This window comes from Pantherophis guttatus, chromosome 1 (genome assembly GCF_059756535.1).
Source record: "Pantherophis guttatus breed Tessera chromosome 1, ASM5975653v1, whole genome shotgun sequence".
In the NCBI taxonomy this organism is placed as follows: domain Eukaryota; kingdom Metazoa; phylum Chordata; class Lepidosauria; order Squamata; family Colubridae; genus Pantherophis; species Pantherophis guttatus.
Window position 1 is genome coordinate 212,880,509 of NC_142063.1, and position 20,242 is coordinate 212,900,750.

A 20,242-nucleotide genomic window follows, 5' to 3' on the forward strand; every position below is an offset into this window, starting at 1 on the left:
TTAACTTGGTAGGTTTTACTCTCCACCCAGAGTCCAGAGCTCCACTGCCAGTACTATCTTTTGCCTTATTCCAATTCCTATAATGTATCTATGTCAGGATATAGGATATAATGTTGTTTTATATAAAAATATCTGTTTCAAAAAAAAAGAAGAAGAAGAGAGCTTCTAGCTATATTTCTGAATAAAAACATTCTTGCTGAGCTAGGCTGATATTCATTTAAAATTCTTTTTAATCACAAAACCAAGATACTCCTGTGGTTTATATATGCACGGCAGTTGTGGCCAGTCGGGGAACAATGTTTCTGTTCGAAAAATCTGTGGAAGAATGGAGTAATATTCACTCATGTGCAATTTGTGTGAACACTTCGTTTTAAACTGGCTCTTGAAATATCCTTTCACTGTTTTCTAGAAAGAAATCATGCTGCATACAAATTCAAAGCATCCAATAATTAAAATATAACATAGACCAACAAGAAAATTCACCTTTATTTCAATCAGCATTTCTTGGCATTAGGCAGATATTAAATAACACTGGAATGCACAAGACTATTAACAGAGATGGACAGCCATAAATTGGTAGGAGGATCATAGTAAATGCTTGTCAAATTACCTCACCTCACTCAAAAGCCTGTTAAAATGTAGCCATTGTGAGTGGCGCTTCACTGTGAAACACGGAAGCAGAATGATTCCTCTTTAGTCTTCATTAAACACAATAAATGCTGGAACAATCCACAGTAAAAATGGACAAAGTGTTGCAACCAGTAATTAAAACAGTGATATACCCACAAACAGCTAATCATGCAGTGCCTTAATGGCAACTTGACTATGTATAAATATCATAATCCTTTTCTTAAAAAAATAATAATCATGGACAACTAGAAGAAATGAAGGATGAAGTCTACTTCATATATTAAATATGACCTAAATATTTATGTAAAATATGTGTGCGTATATATATATATACACACACACATACACACACATGACTATGTATATGTATGTGTGTGTTTTATTTGTGCATATCTATTTTCTTAAAAACCGCATGACTCCAGTTTTCTTCCCAATGAGAATTGCTTGCACTGCTATGCAAGCACAAGCAATTTTCCTCATTGAGAAGGAAACTGGAGACATGCCATTTTTTAAAAAAACAAAACCTGCTTAATTTATTCCACATTTCATAATGATTTTCTGGGATATAAACTGCCTGTCATTCGTTGCTGTCATAGCAGACAAAAATTACGTACGGTATCTTTTGGGAGTTACTAAAGTCATCCATTTAGATTAACCGAGAGGAATACCATTCCCCCTCTTTTAACTTGCATGTAAACATACCCTTCGGTTACACTCAATGTGTACAGGGAGTCCTAACAATAATGTGCAGTGAAAAAGAGAATTGGGATATTGGAAAGAAAAGTCGTATCACAGCTGATGAGAAGAGTGAGGCTCTTTTTTTTTTTCACTTGGATACAGAGACAATCCAGCCACAGAGTTTCATCCACTAACCAATGAGGAATGGTTGAAGGCATCCATTACGAGCAAAGCTTAAACAAGCCAGTAATTTTCTTTGCAAACTGTCCAGAGTTTCATTAAAACTGACTTGCACTGCTTGGATCACACTGTAACAACCGCACAATCGAGGGATCACTCTTGGCACCTTTTATAAACTCTTCGAGAGATAGTTTACCTTGAAGGGAACAGAGATAGACAAAATTGTACATCTGATCTGCCACATAGGAAATATAAAGAGCAGCCTGTTCATTTCCAGCTGGTGTAAAAAGAACCGTGTATGAAATTTGATAGACTGCCAAAAAGATACCCACCCTTGTTCCAAAGAACCAAAAATGCTGTTCGGGGTGTGTGTGGGTTAGCTGAGGAAACTGATATAATGTAGACTTCCGAAATACAATTATAATAAGAACCAGACGAAATTCTCACATCCTGTTACAATTCCAAAGCTCTCAAGAAAAACGTAAAACCTTGAATGAAAATGACATGAAAACAAGCATAACCTCGGTGCTGATCTGTTGCTTCCTTTAGCTGACATCTTGCTGAAGGGCGGACTTGAAAAATGGCAGGCAGTTGAATTTCAGGCGAGACACATTTTTGAACTCAATACAATTTCCTCCCTGAGCTAGATTAAAACATTACAAATCTTTGATGCCAAATATTTGAAATTAAGTAAACATTGCAATCTAAGCTAAGTGAGTTTTGGTTTGTGAACTTGTCTATTTTAACATATTGTTCTTCATAAAAAAACTAGGTATGGGTGGGACAAATGGCTTCCATTGCTATTAAATCAGGGTAGAATTCTGTATCATGAAAAACATGAGAATGCCACTGGAAGAAAAACATTTTTCAATCTTCACTCATTCTCAGGCAACATGTAGAATGCATTTTCTTTGAAATGTTGTGAGTTTATTGATCAAGATTCTGAATTACTGGTTCAAAGTCTTCGGCTCCCATTGGAAAGACAGACAATGGCAAAAGGTAACAAGCCCCTACCTTCTCTGTGAAATACTCTGCCCTAAAGTATTATTCTTTCTCATTTCCTAATTTCTTAGATGGGCAAAGAGAAAGAAGCAGAGGAATGTGATATATTTCTAGGATAATTTGGACAAGCACAATAAGCTTTTATAAACATAGTTATTTTGAGGAGACCATCTCTGCTTGAATTAATTATCTCAGCTGGAAAGAGTAACAATGCAAGGATGCAAGATAGCTCTCAAATTACAACTTTATTAGAGCCCATCAGTGGTGATGATCATAAAACAATCTTAAAATTTTTACAGACTTTCTTGTGGTGATCATTAAATAAATCACTGAGATAGTTAAGCAAGCACTATGGTTGTTAAGCATTGGTTTGCTATAGTTAAGCATTGGTTTAATATAGGCATAGTTTTGCCAAAAACCAAAAGCAAAATTGTCATAAATCACGGTCACATGACTGTGGGACACTGCAAATACAGCCTGGTTGCCAAGTGTTCAAAGCACGATCCCATGACTGGAGGTGGGTGACCATCGGAACTTCAAATCTGGATCTTAACTACCCCCTAGGTAGGCCCATCAGAATTTCAAATGGTAACTAAGCAACTGGTTGTAACTTAAGGACTACCTGTACTATGTTCTGGGTTTCTATTTTTTTCTATCCTATTACTAGAAAACAATGATTTTCAGCGATCACATTGACTTTAATGGTTTGTGCATATTTATCCTTTTATTTAAGTTCTCTCACAGCTGAGTTAATTAGAAATAGGCAAGCTATTTGATGCTTATCCCAGATGCATTTATGCAGCATATTGGTCTCAAAAGAGATTGTAGTTGTAAAATATGCATGCTCACAAAGCCATCCAAAGAACACAAATATCAATCATCGACTAGTTGACATTTCTGCTTCCTGGGCAATCATCTCTTACCTTTAGAAGGGAGCAATAGCTAGCAGAAGTTTTCATGAGAACCAGATTCTCAGTAAATGACATTTCTATCATTGTTTCCTGACAGGGAATCAAAAGCCAGTCTACATCGTTGCTGTGATACAGATAGACCACTTCAGTCTGAACTAAAATCCCCCACTAGTGCTAAGGTATTCTTTCCCCCAAGATGACTATGTCTAGTCTTGGCAGGAAGGTAAGAAACCTATGGTGGGGAGGGGAAACCTGTCTCTTTGAATGGGCTGCATCTTCCTTGATTCAGCTCAATTTAATCTCAGCAAAATTTAACGATGGCTGATCAAGTTATCACCCAATGCTCTAAATAGTACTATGAATATATATTAAATCCTTCTGGAATTAGCGTACTCTGATAGACTTCTCTTGTGAAGAATACAAACACCTTTCCTATTTTATTATTTTTTTTTTTGCACTATTAGAAGTGTACATATTTTGTCATATGTTTAGGTCTTCTGACGTATTTTTAGAGATCAAGTGCTTCAACAAAGTAAAAAACAAACAAACCCAAGATACTATTCTGTTGTTGATGTAACAATAACCACTTTCCCATTTGGACATCTCAGTGCATGTTTTAGCCCCTTTACCCATCTTGCAGCAGGTACCTAATACTTATTTAACTGTAGTAGTGATGTGCTCATGTCAAGAGTCGCAGGGAAGATAAGCTGATTGCACACTTAGGCAGGGAATCTGTTGCCCTGCCAACAACTCCCAACATTTTTCATCATTTGTTAGTTGGACTAAGATTAGTTGGATTAAGTATTGAAGTTGAGATTTGAAAATGACATAACCTCACCTTTGTTTCAGAGGGTATTGGACAACAATGGCAATAGGTTGCTTCAAAGAACTCATTTCTCGTTATACTTTGAGGTATTAGTATCTTTTGAATCATCACCGGCTGAGGAAATAGTGCCCCAACCCCCCCCCCCCAAATACCATCTCATAGTAGGGTACTTCTTTTTAATATATTTCCATGGAAATAGACACATGTCCTGCTAGCAGGCAATACCAAGGAAACATTTCTACTTTGACCCATTACTGAAAAACTGCAGGAAACTAATTCAACACCAATGACTCCATTAAGTAGCCTCCGCACTACAAAGAACCTTAACTTTCCTTTTTCTTCTCTCCTCCTCCTAATCTTGATGGATCAAAACTTCTGAAGCAAGATACTGCTTCCAAATGCAACCTCTACAGTATTCTCCTGTTGCAAAATACAGTAGATAAAAGGAGAAATGCTATCTTTGCTTTTAGTGATCTAGCTTGAAGGAACAGAGATAAGGGTTGCCAATCTGAAGTAACATGGTGATCTACAATTTTAATTGCTCTTTGAAATTCTAATGGACTTTGTTCAAAATTCATGCAAATCAACTTATCTTTCCTATTTGTTGAGTTAAAAAACCTGCAGCTAGAATGAGCTGTACAAATTAGAATAAATGTAGTACTTTTCAATAATTTATTTCTGTTGCAAAACATTTATCTGCAAAATTTTATATGGCTTGGCAGAGATTGTCAGTGGAAGAGAAAAACAGAATGCAAGAGAAAAAGGTTAATCTCTGGAAAATAAGTGCGCACAGAGATGAGATTATAAACAAGGGAAGTCTTTAGTGGTCTGGTTTTAGGACCAGAGACTTTATAATTTAATTTTTTTTTAATGGACAGGTAAGACTCTTGGACTTTAAAAAAAAAAAGCAACAATTTCTCCCTGTCCAGATTTCTTGACTCTAGATTAAAGAGTTTTAAACAGACATCCACTACCATTACCCTTATCTTTGGTAAGCACATCACAAAAATTTATTGCAGAAACCTACCATCATTATTGGTATCCATCTGTCTGAAGATTTTATCTGTTCGTTTCTCTGGAGTTGATTCATCCTCTGGCATTTTCATGACCGAAGACACCATTTTATAGATTGCCTTAATAGGGATAGCAATATATATAGGAAAACAGGTTAAAATATTTTTTGGAAATCCAAATTTAAAAAACAAAACAAAACAAAACTGAGAGGCCATTACAGTGAAATATACTAAAACATATAAAACAAGTACCAAAGGAACCCTCAAAAAGTTCTGCATTAAAAAAAAAATCCCATGCTGTGATTTGCATCTAATATATTCTCATATTCTGCATGTATTGATTAAATATGAAATGTAGATGCACACTCTTCATTGATATTCTGTAAACAAATTCATTTCTGTTTTTCAAACAGCTTCCATGTCCTTCCTTCTGTAGCTGAGTTGCCATTCCATTCTGTTGGAGATTAACCTAACAACCAATATTTACTTTCCCTATAGTTATTCTACCTGCACTGTAGTGCTTTTCACATCCTTTCACATCCCGTTTTTCCCAAGATCCATTCTTGATACCAATAACAATCTGTCCCATATTCAGAATTCCTCATAACCCTTAATTGTAATTTTAATGTAAACTATAGGAGATGACGAGGTGCAGCCCGAAAGTGGGATCAAACGCATCATAAGTCTGGAGTCGCTACCTTCCCACAAGAGACTGAAGTCCAGTCTCCCCCATAAGTTCCATTGACTCTTATATAGTGCCAATTTGCTGTGACTGTTAGTAGATCAGATTCTTGTATATAGGTAGCATAAAATAAACCTGAAGATTTTGAAGTTAATTCCTGTTCCTGGCTACTTGTGCCTGATATAAACTATCACCAAAGGCAGTCAAATCATTTGCACTTCTCTATTTTTCTCTTTTGCTACAACTATTCCTGAAGAGGCTTATGCTTCAACTATGTATTTAAATAGATTCCACCATTCTCATTCATTCTTGGTTTGCTAAATGTCTCTATCATTTTTCTGCCTTCATGCCATTTAAAATAATGTTTGCCCCCTGGACTGCATTCATTCAAAATATTACACTATTTTCTCCAAAGTTTATCCTTTCTTTTTCTATTATTAACATTCACTGATGTGTGACATGACCTAAACTATGAATTCTTCTTTCATGCGCACCAGGGGTGAAATGCTCCCGGTTCGGACCGGCTCGGGTGAGTAGGTAGTGGAGATTGAGGCTAGTTCGCTGAACCGGGAGCAATGGCTGGCTGGCCACATCCCCGAACCAGTCCACGGCCTGCAGTCCTGCCAAGCTTGCCTGCCTTCCATGCTGCCTTTCTGGTGTCCCTGTGGCCAGCTTGCAAAGGCAGGCAAGCAGAAGCCCATGTGGAAGGCAGGCAAGCATGGCAGGGCTGCAGGTAAGAAGCTAGCAGCTTATTCGCTCCCCCCCCAAGCAGCGGCTTCCCTGCTCAGCCCCGACAAGCTATGCATCCATAGCAATGGGGTTGTTTTGTTCGCCACGGTGGTGCTTCAGGAGGGCAGGTGGACACAGTCATTATAGTTGTCAGCTGCAGATGTCCGCCTGCCCTCCCGAAGTGCCACCTCGGTGAACAAAACAACCCCATTGCGCTGCGCCTCCTTCTGCAGCCAAACGCGCCCAGCCGTGCATGCCCTTTCCTCAAATGGGCTGTGCATGGGGCACTTGGAGAGAGAACGAGCAAGAGAGCTCTCCAACCTGTTTTTATGTGTGTGTGTGTGTGTGTGTGTGTGTGTGTGTGTGTGTGTGTGTGAGTGTGAGGGAGGGAGGAAGGGAGCGATCTGCAGCCGAGGCACCCAAACTTCTGGCAGCAGCGCGGGCGGCTTCCGAGCAGCCCTGAGTCAGCCAGCTCCACCTGACCTACTCCCTGAGTCTTGCGGTTCTCCTCGCCTCCACCCCCACCCCACTCAAGCAGCGGCAGGCTCTGTGGGACAACAGGACCTCTCATTTTTCCCACAGCACTGCATATGCTTGCTACCTCTTCTTGTCTGCTTGCAAGCGATGATCTTCTCTGCTTCTCTTGGGATGTTGGTGTGGGCACCATGGATGCATAGCTTGTTGGGGCTGAGCAGGGAAGCTGCTGCTTGAGTGGGCTGGGGGTGAGGAGAATGGTGAGACTCAGGGAGTAGATCAGGTGAAGCTGGCTGCTCAGAAGCTGCCCCCGCCGCTGCCAGAAGTTTGGGTGCCTCGGCTTCAGATTGCTCCCTCCCTCCCTCCCTCACACACACACACACAAAAACAGAGGTTGGAGAGCTGTCTTGCTCGCTCTCTCTCCAAGCACCCCATGCACAGCCCATTTGAGGAAAGGGCAAGGAAGGCTGGGCACATTTGGCTGTAGGAGGGGGCCCAGGTGGAAGGTGGCTTTTTCAGCAGCATCCCCCTCCCCTCTTTGGATTGCCCTGCAAGGGGGAGGCTATGCCTTTGCAGAAACGGGGTGGGCGGTTTGTACGGAGGATTGGGGGGGGAGATGCGTGGCCCTCCGGGATGAAGAGCAGGACAAGAGATGGCTCAGAGGTTCGCCTGGGCAGTCAAGCCAGAGGGAAACTCAAAGCGTTGGGGGCTTCAGAAAGGTAGAATGTGCTTTTGTGCAGCTCCTGGCTTCTGTGACATTCTGTGAAAGACAGAATGTGCTGCTGTTCTGTGTCAGAATGTGGAGCTCCTGGCTCTAATGGTGAGTGACGTGAATGACAACAAACTGGCCACATCCACCCAGTCACATGACCACCAAGCCACGCCATACCAAGCCACGCCCACAGAACCGGTAGCAAAAAAATTTAGATTTCACCCCTGATGCACACCTACAATAGTCTAGAAGACATCAATTCCTACTTCAGCCCTTTTGTTTACAATTAAATCTACAACTTCACTCCAGGTTTTCATCAACATCATTCTATAAGATCAGGTCACTTAGTTCAGTTCTATTACATTCTTCTCTTTCCTTTCCTTTCCGACAAATAATGTATCTGTTTTTCCTTCACTTTATTTGTAAATTCATGCTCTTTATCATTTCTTATCATTCCAAGTCTCAATGTTCCATATGCCATGAATTTGACTAGATGAACCCACTGGGATTAAGCTCTGCCACAAATCATGGCTTTGTTCAATCAACATTTTCATTTAAAATTTTCAATAAATAAATGAAGGAATAGACTAAATTATCAGCCTTCATTGTACATGTGTTACATGCAGTATTTCCAGATAAAGCTAAGAACAGAACCAATAAGTGTTGGTGCATAATTACCAGAATACTGTACATCTAAAGTCAATGTTAACCAACTACACTCATATCACTGTATGAAAAATAGGATCTGCAATCTGATGACTACTTTACAAATCAACATACTGTTGCTTGCATCTCACTTACTTGGAGATAGAGATAGTCCTTGACGTATAACCACTTGTTTAGTGACTGAAGTTACAATGGGATTGAAAAAAATGACCATTTTTCACACTTAAAATTGTTGCAATATCCCATGGTCATGTGATCAAAATTCAGATGATTGGCAGTTGGTATGTATTTAGGACAGTTGCAACATCCCAGGGTAACGTGATCACTTTTGCGATCTTCTAATAAGCTAAGTCAATGGGGAAGCCGGATTCACTTCACAACCATGTTATTAGCTTAACAGCTGCAGAGATTCACTTAACAACTGTGGCAGGAAAGGTCATTAAGCGGGGGCAAAATTTACTTCATGACTGTCTTGTTTAGCAACAGAAGTTTTGGGCTCAATTGTAGCCGTAAGTTGTCTTCAGTCATGAAAATGCATGTACTGACACACGTAGAATGCCAAGAGGAACTTCATCTGAAATATACTCCAAGGTCAAGATTATGGATAGCAGTCTTCCCAAAATTGGTGTTTTCTAGATCTACTGGAGATAGTTTACAGTCAACATGGCCCAAAGTGCACCAGGCTGAAAATGGCTGCTATACTTGCATTCAGGTTAAATAGCTGAAAAGAATTGGATTGCACTAGATGGTCTTAACATTTAATTAGATGCTTTAACTTTTTTTATTTTTACTTACCTGCACTATTTCAAGCATTTCAGCACGGCTAATGTAACCATTGCCATCAAGATCATACATGCTAAATGCCCATTTCAGCTTCTGTTCAAGCTTTCCTCGAGATGTAACACTTAGCGCAATTATAAATTCCCGAAAGTCTATCGTCCCATCACTATTGGTGTCAAAAGTGCGGAACACGTGTTCTGCAAATTTTGAGGCATCCCCATATGGGAAGAAATTAGCATATATCTTTTTGAATTCATCAACAGTCAAATGGCCGGTCGGGCAATCTTTTAGGAAGCCTTTGTACCACTCTTGAAGCTCATGGTCTGTGAATTCTGTGTTCTCTCGGAGATCCTGCAGCACTTCAGGTCTCAATTTACTGTTCTGTTTTCCCATTTCTGTTCCTGGTTATTATCTAAGAGCTGAAAACAAGACAAAAAAATTAGTTGATTCTTCTCACAGCTGAAATTCAAAATGTAGCTCTATTAAGCATGTACACAGCAGAAGGGATGAAATAGGTTCCTTATAATATTCTGCATTTTCAAGCCTGATGCTTATTTGAAATAAATTGGATGGATAAATGATTTCTTCAGAAGGAATAATGTACATTTCTTTCCCCCTTTTCCTTTAGCTGCATTATTGTACAGAAGGTTATTACAGCATACGAGGGGAAAAAGAAGGTAATACAGAAGACCATTCAACTACATTCTTGTTTTATTAGTATACAATGTGTAGTTTGTTTTCATAATTGGCCTTCCACCAAATAATAGCACCCTTCCACTGCAAAGGGATTCTTGATCTAGTAAAGTTTTCAGCAATGAAGAGAAGAGGCAATTTTTACAAATGCAGTGCAGCCTCTTTGGCATTGCCCAATCATTAACAGAAATTTCCATTCGTAAAGCAACAAAGCAATATCAGAAAACCTTCTGCAAACACAAATTGCAAATTCCATTCCAACCTTTTAGTGAAACAGCTAGAAAGGCCATTTTGTTGCCTCTCCATTGCCAAACCCTCTGCACACATTATCCTCATGATTACAACCCTTTTGAACAGTAATACTTCATTTCTCCTCCTAAATGCAGCCTCCGTCCGTGCCAAAAAAAAAAAAAAAAAATGAAATGAAAAAGAGAGGCGAAATGGAATTTGTACATGCTTGCTTTAATTAATTCTCATATTTCTCTCTACATAATAAATTTAGAGAGGTTTATTGCAGCTCTGTGGCCAAATATTTTCCTCATTTACCACTCTTTTATATAAGCATAATATTTTAGAAGCTTTATTTCATTAGAATGTTTTTCTTGGACACAAGGCCTGAGACAGTATACTGTGTTCCCCGGCTATTTCCAGGATCAAAATGCATACAGTGGCTATCTTCTCCATTTTACCCAACAACTTCTTCCATAGTGTTCCAGTTCATTGTGTTAAGGTATTTATCAAATATCAGATATTTTCTGTTATTCTCTATTCTACTTTAGATAATATATCCACTCTTTTAGCCAAATACTTTAGAAATGCTTGGAAAATGGTTTTGAGAATTCCAAAACAAGTAAGCGAGCTGCAAGAAAAACAGGAAATAAAAGGAAACCTGAAAAAGCTACCAAAAGGCCACCCCTACCCCCCGCTTTTTAATAGGGCAACTCCCTGTGCTCACTATTTCAAGCAGTTTTTCTTGGAAGATGCATTCATGAGCCTAAAAAGCAATTTGGATAACTAAATATAGATTTCAAAACATCACAATATTCCTGCTATTAGGAAAATATAATAAAACAGCTTGAATAGGGAGCAGATGAACCTAGTTGGTTCAGTTTGGTGCATGGTTACCTTTATGTTCTTTTACTATAGGTGGTCCTGCCATCACAGTCGTAACTTGTGATTGTTGTAAATTGGGCCACTCATATGACCAATCTGATTGCAACCATTTTTGTGAGGCTTTTAAGCAAACCAACGGCTCACCAAGGCTTGGTTTGCCAAAATCCAGAACTGGATTTTGGCAAAACTGTCATAAACAACAGCCATATCACTATGGGATAGCGCAAACAGCTCTACATGTGGCCTGGTTGACAAGTGTCCAAAGTGTGCTCATGTGACTGTGGGGAGTTGGGGACACCATTGGAACTTTGAACCCAGGTGATAACGTAACTGCAAGGAGATCCTTCATAACTTTGAGTGGTCTCTAAACATCTGGTCATAAGTTGAGGACTACCTGTAGTTTGGTTTTTGCCATGTGGCAATTCCCCCAAAGTCTGACCAAGCCATCTGCTATAGGTTCTGCTGCTAGAACAAGACGTTCTGACACGATGTGTTTGAGGATGGGAAGAAAACAGGCCAATTGGAAAACGGTTGCCTTCCCAGAGTTCCTCTTGCCACATTTCTGAAATAAGGCCAGCAAAGGAGCAGTGGCTTCCTTCTGCTGCTGCTGGGAGAGTAAGGAGCAGAGAAGGTGAAGGAAGATTCTTCTTTGCTGCTTGCCTCTCTGCCCCATCCTGGCCAAGCACAGATTCTCTGCCTCTTGGCCAGCGGTGTTGTCCAGGGAAGACGAAAAGAACGGGAAAGGTGGAATATCTGCGCTTGACCAGCATGGTGGGCGAGAGGCAGGTAGGTAGGAGAAGAATGAGGCAGGGATGACAAGCAAGTTAAGCAGTGGTAAAATCATCAGGATGAAAAGAAGAGCAGGCTGTGCAGGACAACCTTGTGGAAGATATTTCCTAAAATCAAGATTCCCAATCCTGCAAACATTTTTTTGACTTGCTAGAGAAGTTCTGGTCTGACAGCCAAAAAAAGAAAAGCCCACTGAAAGCTCATGGCAATTAGGTCTAGGACAACTCCCTACAGCCAACTTGCCATGGGACAATTCGCAGCTGCCAACTCATCACAGAACAATTTGTTACGGGACAAACGTTATGTAATATCGAAGAAATGGTGGAATAGAATCATTAAAGAAAGAATGCAAAAGGAGGGACAAAACGAAACGAGAATGACAAAAAATAATTTTAAAAATAATTTTAAATAATTAAATAAAACTGTTGAATTGTCTCACAGTGAGTTGGTCACAGCAAGTTGGCTGCGGAGAGTTGTCCCATGGCGAGCTGGCCCCAGAGAGTTGGCCTTGACGAATTGGCAATGGTAACTTGGCTGCAGAAAGTTGGCCATTGCGAGTTATCCCATTCTGTGTATAGGAGAGGGACAATTGGAGCTCTGCAGGTCCCCAACTTCCTTCAGATCCCTTCTCTGTGTGGCATAGAGCCTATTCCTTGTTCTAATGGAAAATATCATTTTCCAGTTGGATCACTTTGATTTGGCCATGTGTAATGGTATATGGAAATGGCCTTGGGAGAGGAGGAAGAACCCCAGACTAGTCAATGTTCAGATGAGAGGCAATTAAGTCTGCAGCAGCAGTGTGGGTGTGGCAAAGTCTCAGAAGGGACCCTCCCTAGTTTCTTGGATTGTAAAAGCAAGGGGGGAAGAGATATACTTTCAGACTTGCAAGATTCTGGTAATGTAATCTTACAACAAACACAGAGCTAGTACTTCTGGGTGTACTTCTTATCTGGACTATCTGACAATGTTGACATCATGTCTCAGTGGCAGATTGACACCATGATGGAGGCTCTGTTGTGACGATACGTCCTCAACATACAATAAGCAGGTTGACGCCATTCTGGATGTCAACCAAAGGATTACTAAATGACTCCTCTTGCAACAAGTTTTGCAAATGCATAGTATGGGCCTGCAAGCCACAATTATGACACAACTGAATCTTCCCAGTGATTCAGTGATGCAAAGGGAGGGGGAGCCTTTGCAGAAGGATAACCAGCCATGGCATGCCACTGTTCTGGCACCCAAACCCAGTGATCAGAAGTAGCAAAATTACACCATTCCTTAAACACAAATCAGTCTTCATTTTTCTAAGTCTTGCTGAGAAGAGATTACATTTGCCAATATGTGCTACCCAGTCTGACACTGAAATGTGTCAGTGGAGAAGGAAGCCTTGGGGTAGGAGTGGGAAATTTGCTAGTCCTTCTACAATGTCAGACAACCCATCAACTAGAGGTAGCAATGCATTCTATCCTGTTTGTAAGGGTTTCATTATTTTTCAGTATCATGCCAAATCTGATATCCTAGAAAAAGTGAAAGGAGTAAGAGCGTACTTCTTCAGCAGGTTTTCATTTATTTTTATTTTTTAAGTTGGAGCAGTTACCCGCTGAGTAAGTTTAGCAAATTAAAACATTTTGCTGGACAGTTTGGCAGCCCCAGGGCTGTCTTTTTCTCATCACTGCTATATTTGCTTTAAAAGAAATAAGGTGGAATATTTATTTAAAAAAAATATTGTAGTGAACCCTTGAAAGCATCCAGCTGAAACATGGCAGAGTTAATGTCCCCTAAAGGTTCAATTCCCCTGCTGTTTTGAACCACTCATATATTTAGCTGTGACTTCTGTTTTTATGCCTTCTCATTACAACTTACCAGTGAATCTTTTTTTTTTTTTTTTCCAAATCGAGTCTCAGCTTGAATTAATTCAGGTTGACATTTCTGAATCTCAAATCTTTATTTCAAACTGAATTGGAGTGGATTCCATTCAATACTGTTCTAAAAAGTACCTGGAGAAAAAAACCCAAAAGTTTCTGATTCCAAATGCAGAGGACAATCTCAGATCCATCCGATCAAGCAGAGGGCAAGAAAGTAAATGTATGTCTGTTATTTAATTGTGATAATTCCATTCCTTTCCTCCTTAATTTCATCCCTTTCAAGATTCTGAACAAGACTTTTGTTTGTTTGTTGTGTGATTATAGATGGATCCAACATGACGATGATGATGATGGTCCAAAAGTCAAACACAAGCAATGATGGTCCAAGAGTCAGACATAACCATTCAGTTGTGTCTAACTCTTGGAGATTCTATGGGCCACATCTTCTGATCTTGCATTACTTGAGTTTTTCTATGCTCTGGCTGGTGTCAGCTTTGATGGCCTGGTTTCTTCTTACCACTAACTCTTCCAAACATAATTGCTTTCTTCAGTGAATTCCCCTGGATGACATGGCCAAAATAAGTGACATGCAGTAGATATGTATACATGAGATATACAACAGGTTACGTGAGATAAAGTCACAAATCAACAAGACAAAAGTAACGAACAGAGCACTGTAATGCAAGATCTGCCCTTCTGGACTTGTATACACAAAGCCAAAGGGGTGGGAACTTTAACTATGATGCTTTGTCCAACACCTTCCCCATTTTCACTGCTTCCTACCAATGCCAATGGTTGGCTCTTGTGCCCATACTTCTGGATTCTACTGCCAAACCTCAATCTGAAAGAGTAAAAGCCACTTCAGATGCTGCACTGTGAATTTCTTTTGGAAAGAAAAATCCAAAGAGTGTTAATCCCAATTCCATCCAATATTAGGAAATTCCCCAGTATTTATAGTTTAATCGTATCAGTATCTATAGACTATCCAGTGTAAACTAAGCTTACCTAATGATTACCAGCCAATGTAATATGCAGAGAAGCAAAGAGAGATGAAAGCAGCTTATAGCCTTCTAAACTGTAAGAAGGGGGAGAAGAGCTAATACGAGATAATGACATAACTGGAGAGGACTATCAGAAATTACACCCTCTGTACACAATCTGTACTCTACTTAACAATTTTTCTCAGAGACTGAAAGAGAAAAAGCAACCAGCTGCTCATTAATAAAACACATCAGGTTTAAACAGAAACCTGTGTTTATCTCATTAGCTACTTCTGTGTTGGAGGGAAGCATAAATACTACAGTCTTCTTGCTTTATTTCTGATCATTGTTTGCTCTAGTAGAATTTTTCTTGCTTCCAAAATGTTGAAATGTTTAAACTAGGCTCCCAGCTGGTAGAGCTGTAAGCCATGTAAAGAGCACCGAGGAGCTTTCCAGCTAATTGCACATACTGACAGATAGGCAAATGCTTGCTCCCTATCTTTATTTTACAGTACTGCACCATATATGTTGTTTTTGCAGTGGGACAATAGATGGAAGAAACCAACCTATTCAATTCTCAAACCCTTTGAAGAGTAGCTAGATGAATGAGAAAAATAATAAGCTAAGCCAATGGAACAGTGCACGAATGGTTCTGAAACAGACCAGTTTTTTAAGAGAGGGAAATGACGGGCATTTACTGTTTCTTGGAGAACTACTTTGGTGAAGTGATTACAGACTAAAAACCAGGAGACCCTAATTCTTCTGGCTTGGGTACTAAGCCAGTTGGGTGGGCCAGTCACTCTCTCTCAACCCTGTGAAGAAGGCAAGGGCAGAGCATCTCTGAAAAAAAACTTTGAACCTTCTATACAGTCAGGTCCATAAATATTGGGACATCGACACAATTCTAACATCTTTGGCTCTATACGCCACCACAATGGAGTTGGAATGAAACAAACACAATGTGCGTTAACTGCAGACTGTCAGCTTTAATTTGAGGGTTTGTACATCCAACTCAGGTGAACGGTGTAGGACTTACAGCAGTTTGTATATGTGCCTCCCACTTGTTAAGGGACCAAAAGTAATGGGACAATTGGCTTCTCAGCTGTTCCATGGCCAGGTGTGTGATATTCCCTCATTACCCCAATTACAATGTGCAGATAGAAGGCCCAGAGTTCATTTCAAGTGTGCTATTTGCATTTGGAATCTGTTGCTGTCAACTCTCAAGATGAGATCCAAAGAGCTGTCACTATCAGTGAAGCAAGCCATCATTAGGCTGAAGAAACAAAACAAACCCATCAGAGAGATAGCAAGAACATTAGGCGTGGCCAAAACAACTGTTTGAAACATTCTCAAAAAGAAGGAATGCACCGGTGAGCTCAGCAACACCAAAAGACCTGGGAGACCATGGAAAACAAGTGTGGTGGATGACCGAAGAATTCTTTCCCTGGTGAAGAAAACACCCTTCACAACAGTTGGCCAGATCAAGAACACTCTCCAGGAGGTAGGTGTACGTGTGTCAAAGTCAACAGTCAAGAGAAGATTCACCAGAGTGAATACAGAGGGTTCACCACAAGATGTAAACCATTGGTGAGCCTCAAAAGCAGGAAGGCCAGATTAGAGTTTGCCAAACAACATCTAACAAAGCCTTCACAGTTCTGGAACAAGATCCTATGGACAGATGAGACCAAGATCAACTTGTACCAGAGTGATGGGAAGAGAAGAGTATGGAGAAGGAAAGGAACTGCTCATGATTCTAAGCATACCATCTCATCAGTGAAGCATGGTGGTGGTAGTGTCACGGCGTGGGCATGTATGGCTGCCAATGGAACTGGTTCTCTTGTATTTATTGATGATGTGACTGCTGACAAAAGCAGCAGGATGAATTCTGAAGTGTTTTGGGCAATATTATCTGCTCACATTCAGCCAAATGCTGCAGAACTCATTGGACGGCGCTTCACAGTGCAGATGGACAATGACCCAAAGCATACTGCAAAAGCAACCAAAGAGTTTTTGAAGGGACAGAAGTGGAATGTTATGCAATGGCCAAGTCAATCACTTGACCTGAATCCCATTGAGCATGCATTTCACTTGCTGAAGACAAAACTGAAGGGAAAATGCCCCAAGAACAAGCAGGAACTGAAGACAGTTGCAGTAGAGGCCTGGCAGAGCATCACCAGGGATGAAACCCAGCGTCTGGTGATGTCTATGTGTTCCAGACTTCAGGCTGTGATTGACTGCAAAGGATTTGCAACCAAGTATTAAGAAGGGAAAGTTTGATTTATGATTATTATTCTGTCCCATTACTTTTGGTCCCTTAACAAGTGGGAGGCACATATGCAAACTGCTGTAAGTCGTACACCGTTCACCTGAGTTGGATGTACATACCCTCAAATTAAAGCTGACAGTTTGTTTCATTCCAACTCCATTGTGGTGGTGTATAGAGCCAAAGATGTTAGAATTGTGTCGATGTCCCAATATTTATGGACCTGACTGTATGTGTCCAGCTAGAAACCTCATGATCCCAGCAGATAGGATACAACTATATTTAGAACTTGGCTTAAAACTAATTGGGGAACAGTGTTATATTTTCATTCATGTTAGTAAAAATCAGCCAGAGGGAAAAATGGGAGGGGGAAAATATTTACATATTTTAGTGAACTACAATGGAAGTCAAGATTGACAGTTACCCAAGGGAAGAATGTGGTTGTTTCTAATGCAAATGTCCTCTGTTTTGTTCTAATTTTGGTTCACCACGAGATACGCATTGGTAGTTTCTCTTTTTTTTATGCTGCTCTAAATCCATTTATATACCTTAAATCATCAGCTGTGGCTTTTACGTCTTATATATTTATTAAACTTCTCTGAGAACTGGGGAGGAGGAAGGAAGAAAATGATCAGGGTATAAACATTCATTCATCCACTGAAGTAGTGTACCAGGTCTCAATCACCTGCCATCATGAGCTGGTTTATACTGTCTAGCAGATATACACAGGTACAACAGGAAAAAGCTCTTGATTGGCCGAGAAGCTGTTCTGTACTTCCAGTATAATTTTGGGGTTAATGGGAACTATATTTTTATGGGAGAGGCACAGAAAAGAAAGTGCTGTCCAGTTGAGAATTATTTTCTATTTTTCAAATTTGTTGTGCATGGCGATTTGCTCCTCACGTTGGCTGAAGCTCAGTTAATTAACTTTATTTATCTAGTTATAGAATTTAGGAGCTTCCTCACTCCAGAAGGAAGCTCTGGTTTTTCACATTCCTATGGAAATCACTATCATTATTGTTACAGTTTGCTACAGTAGTTTTAATATGGCTAATACATTGTGTTCCTAGGCAGGTCCAAACTAGATTTACACTGTGAATTCTGAGTGTGCAGCATGTGCCCAACTTACTGGTAGTTCTTTGAATTTCAGTATTTTAGTGGAAGGAAGCATAACTCCAAGGGGACAGACCCAGTTCTTGTGCTAACTATGGTGAAAAATGACATCATTTATATGGGAATATGTTTGTGAAATATCAATTTAATACAAGCACCAGATAAATAGAGGCTATAGCTTAAACTACAGTTCTGTGAGCTGTGGTCCTGGACTGGGATTTTTTGACTAGCCCAAAGTTATTCATTGACCTCCTATGACAGAAGCTTGATTCTCAAGATATTTTGAGTTGTTTTGATGCTGTTTTTGTGCTCAGTTTATCATTCTGAGGGGGCCAAGAGACTGTTGTTATCGCTTCCTTTTACATACAGGATCTATCACGGTGCAGTCTTTCTAGAAAACAAAACTTTCTGATCTGGAAAAAAGTGGGGTGGGGTGGGGTGGCGGAGAGAATTCCTTCATGATTTTTCCCATGGGACTAAAGTGGAAATGGAAAGCGTGGGAAGGCAGCATGTTTGCAAACTACAAAAGTGACATATGTAGAATTGAAGACAGGATGCTCATACATATCCTTCAGCCACCTTGATACCATCTTTGAAGATTCTGGAATTATTTTCATTTAAAATGAATTTCAAAACCAAATTATTTCATATAACTTGAAGAATGATTAGAAACTGGAAAAGACAGTCTGGGCATTAATTATAAATTAATTTCTGTAATGAGAGCTTTTTTTTTTTTAACAAAAAATTGTAAAATTATGTTTTGCATTTTTAGACAAAGTCTAAGCAATCTAAGGCTTTTTAAATAGTAATTTAAAACTCTTTAAATATTGGTGGTAAATATTTCATTTCTCTCTTTCAAGGAAGTAGATTTCTTTCTGCATTAAGACAGCATAAATCTTCTGTTGTGTAATTAATGTATTAGGCAAAATTAAAAAAGTGACATCCATTAATTTATTAAGGCACATTTAATGTGATAGCCCATAGACATGGCTTCAGACAGTTTCTACAAAATTAAATGGCCAAATGTCTCATTAATCATGAGAAAGAGAAAAACCTTGCTGCTGGCATCCAAGGAACATTTCGGTCAATGGCTCTAAATGGCATTCATCAAATCAGTTCCCACAGGCTCATTCTCTGATTTTGCCATGGCAACTCCTGGAAGCACTTGTTCACCTATCTGTGGCCCAAAGCATTATTTGCACAGAATATGTGCAGGCCAATATTGGTGTACTAAATTTACTTAACAAAAATTATTTTCTACATTTCAAAAATTACAGAAAGTCAACATATGTTACTACAATCATAGATCAGAAAAATAGAATTTGAAATATAAATTATGGAACAAAATTAAAATTAGTTGAGGGTGTCTGCTGATGTCATATCTTCAACAAGGTCCAGCAATAGGAGGCAATTCTCCTTGTGATATCTTGATTATTACCCGATAACGATAGTTTAGAATTAAACTCATCTCTTTTGCCTGGAAAACTGCTGCTATGTGATATTTCAGGAGTTGCCTATAGTACTTGCAATAAAGGAGGAGACACTAAACTGTTTCTATTTCTCCAGAATCAAATACACATAACCCTTCATGTACAGGTGTTCTCTGTTAAGCTAAACCATGATGTAAAAGCAGAATGTATTTGCAGTCTGATTTCATATCTAAGTATCATTGCTATATGACAAACAGCTCTGCTTGTGATTTGCAATGGAAAGAAAGCCATTGTTTGTTCTAGAAAAGAACAAATCAAATTCTCAGTTTGATTTGCAACCTTTAAAGTGGACATTTAGAGGAATGAAGCACTTTCTTGCTTATTTGCAGCCAAATTACATCACGTTTTAACTTGGTGTGGCCACTTTTGTGTACAATTAACTTTTGGTCAGGATTTCCATCTGCTCCCCTCCTCAAAAGCCACAATTAGAAATTTTATTTTAGATGTTTTATAGCAGTAGTGGAGGAACCTGTATGCTTACACACCTCTTCATATCCCCCTTGAAATCAAATGTAATTTTCCAGAAATGGGAGATAAAAAAAAAAGATGGATATGTTTTGCTTTTCGGATTGAGGATTTTGAAAATAGAATAAATCTGACTTCTAAATGTGATGTAACTATATGTCTTTGTCTTCACTACAAGTATCTCT

General features: G+C 39.5%; 1 protein-coding gene across 7 annotated transcripts in view; it reads right to left on the reverse strand.

Moving 5' to 3' along the window:
- Positions 1-468: 468 nt before the first annotated feature.
- Positions 469-20,242, reverse strand: part of HPCAL1 (hippocalcin like 1) — a 105,899-nt gene continuing 86,125 nt past the window's right edge. For all 7 annotated transcript variants that reach the window (XM_087882401.1, XM_087882402.1, XM_087882399.1 and 4 more), the window contains 3 exons: positions 9,299-9,702; positions 5,255-5,360; positions 469-1,684 (listed from right to left, as the gene is read on the reverse strand). In XM_087882401.1, coding sequence (XP_087738527.1) covers positions 1,587-1,684; positions 5,255-5,360; positions 9,299-9,676 — 582 coding nt within the window. In that variant the 5' untranslated portion in view covers positions 9,677-9,702 and the 3' untranslated portion in view covers positions 469-1,586. The remainder of the gene's footprint in view (positions 1,685-5,254; positions 5,361-9,298; positions 9,703-20,242) is intronic.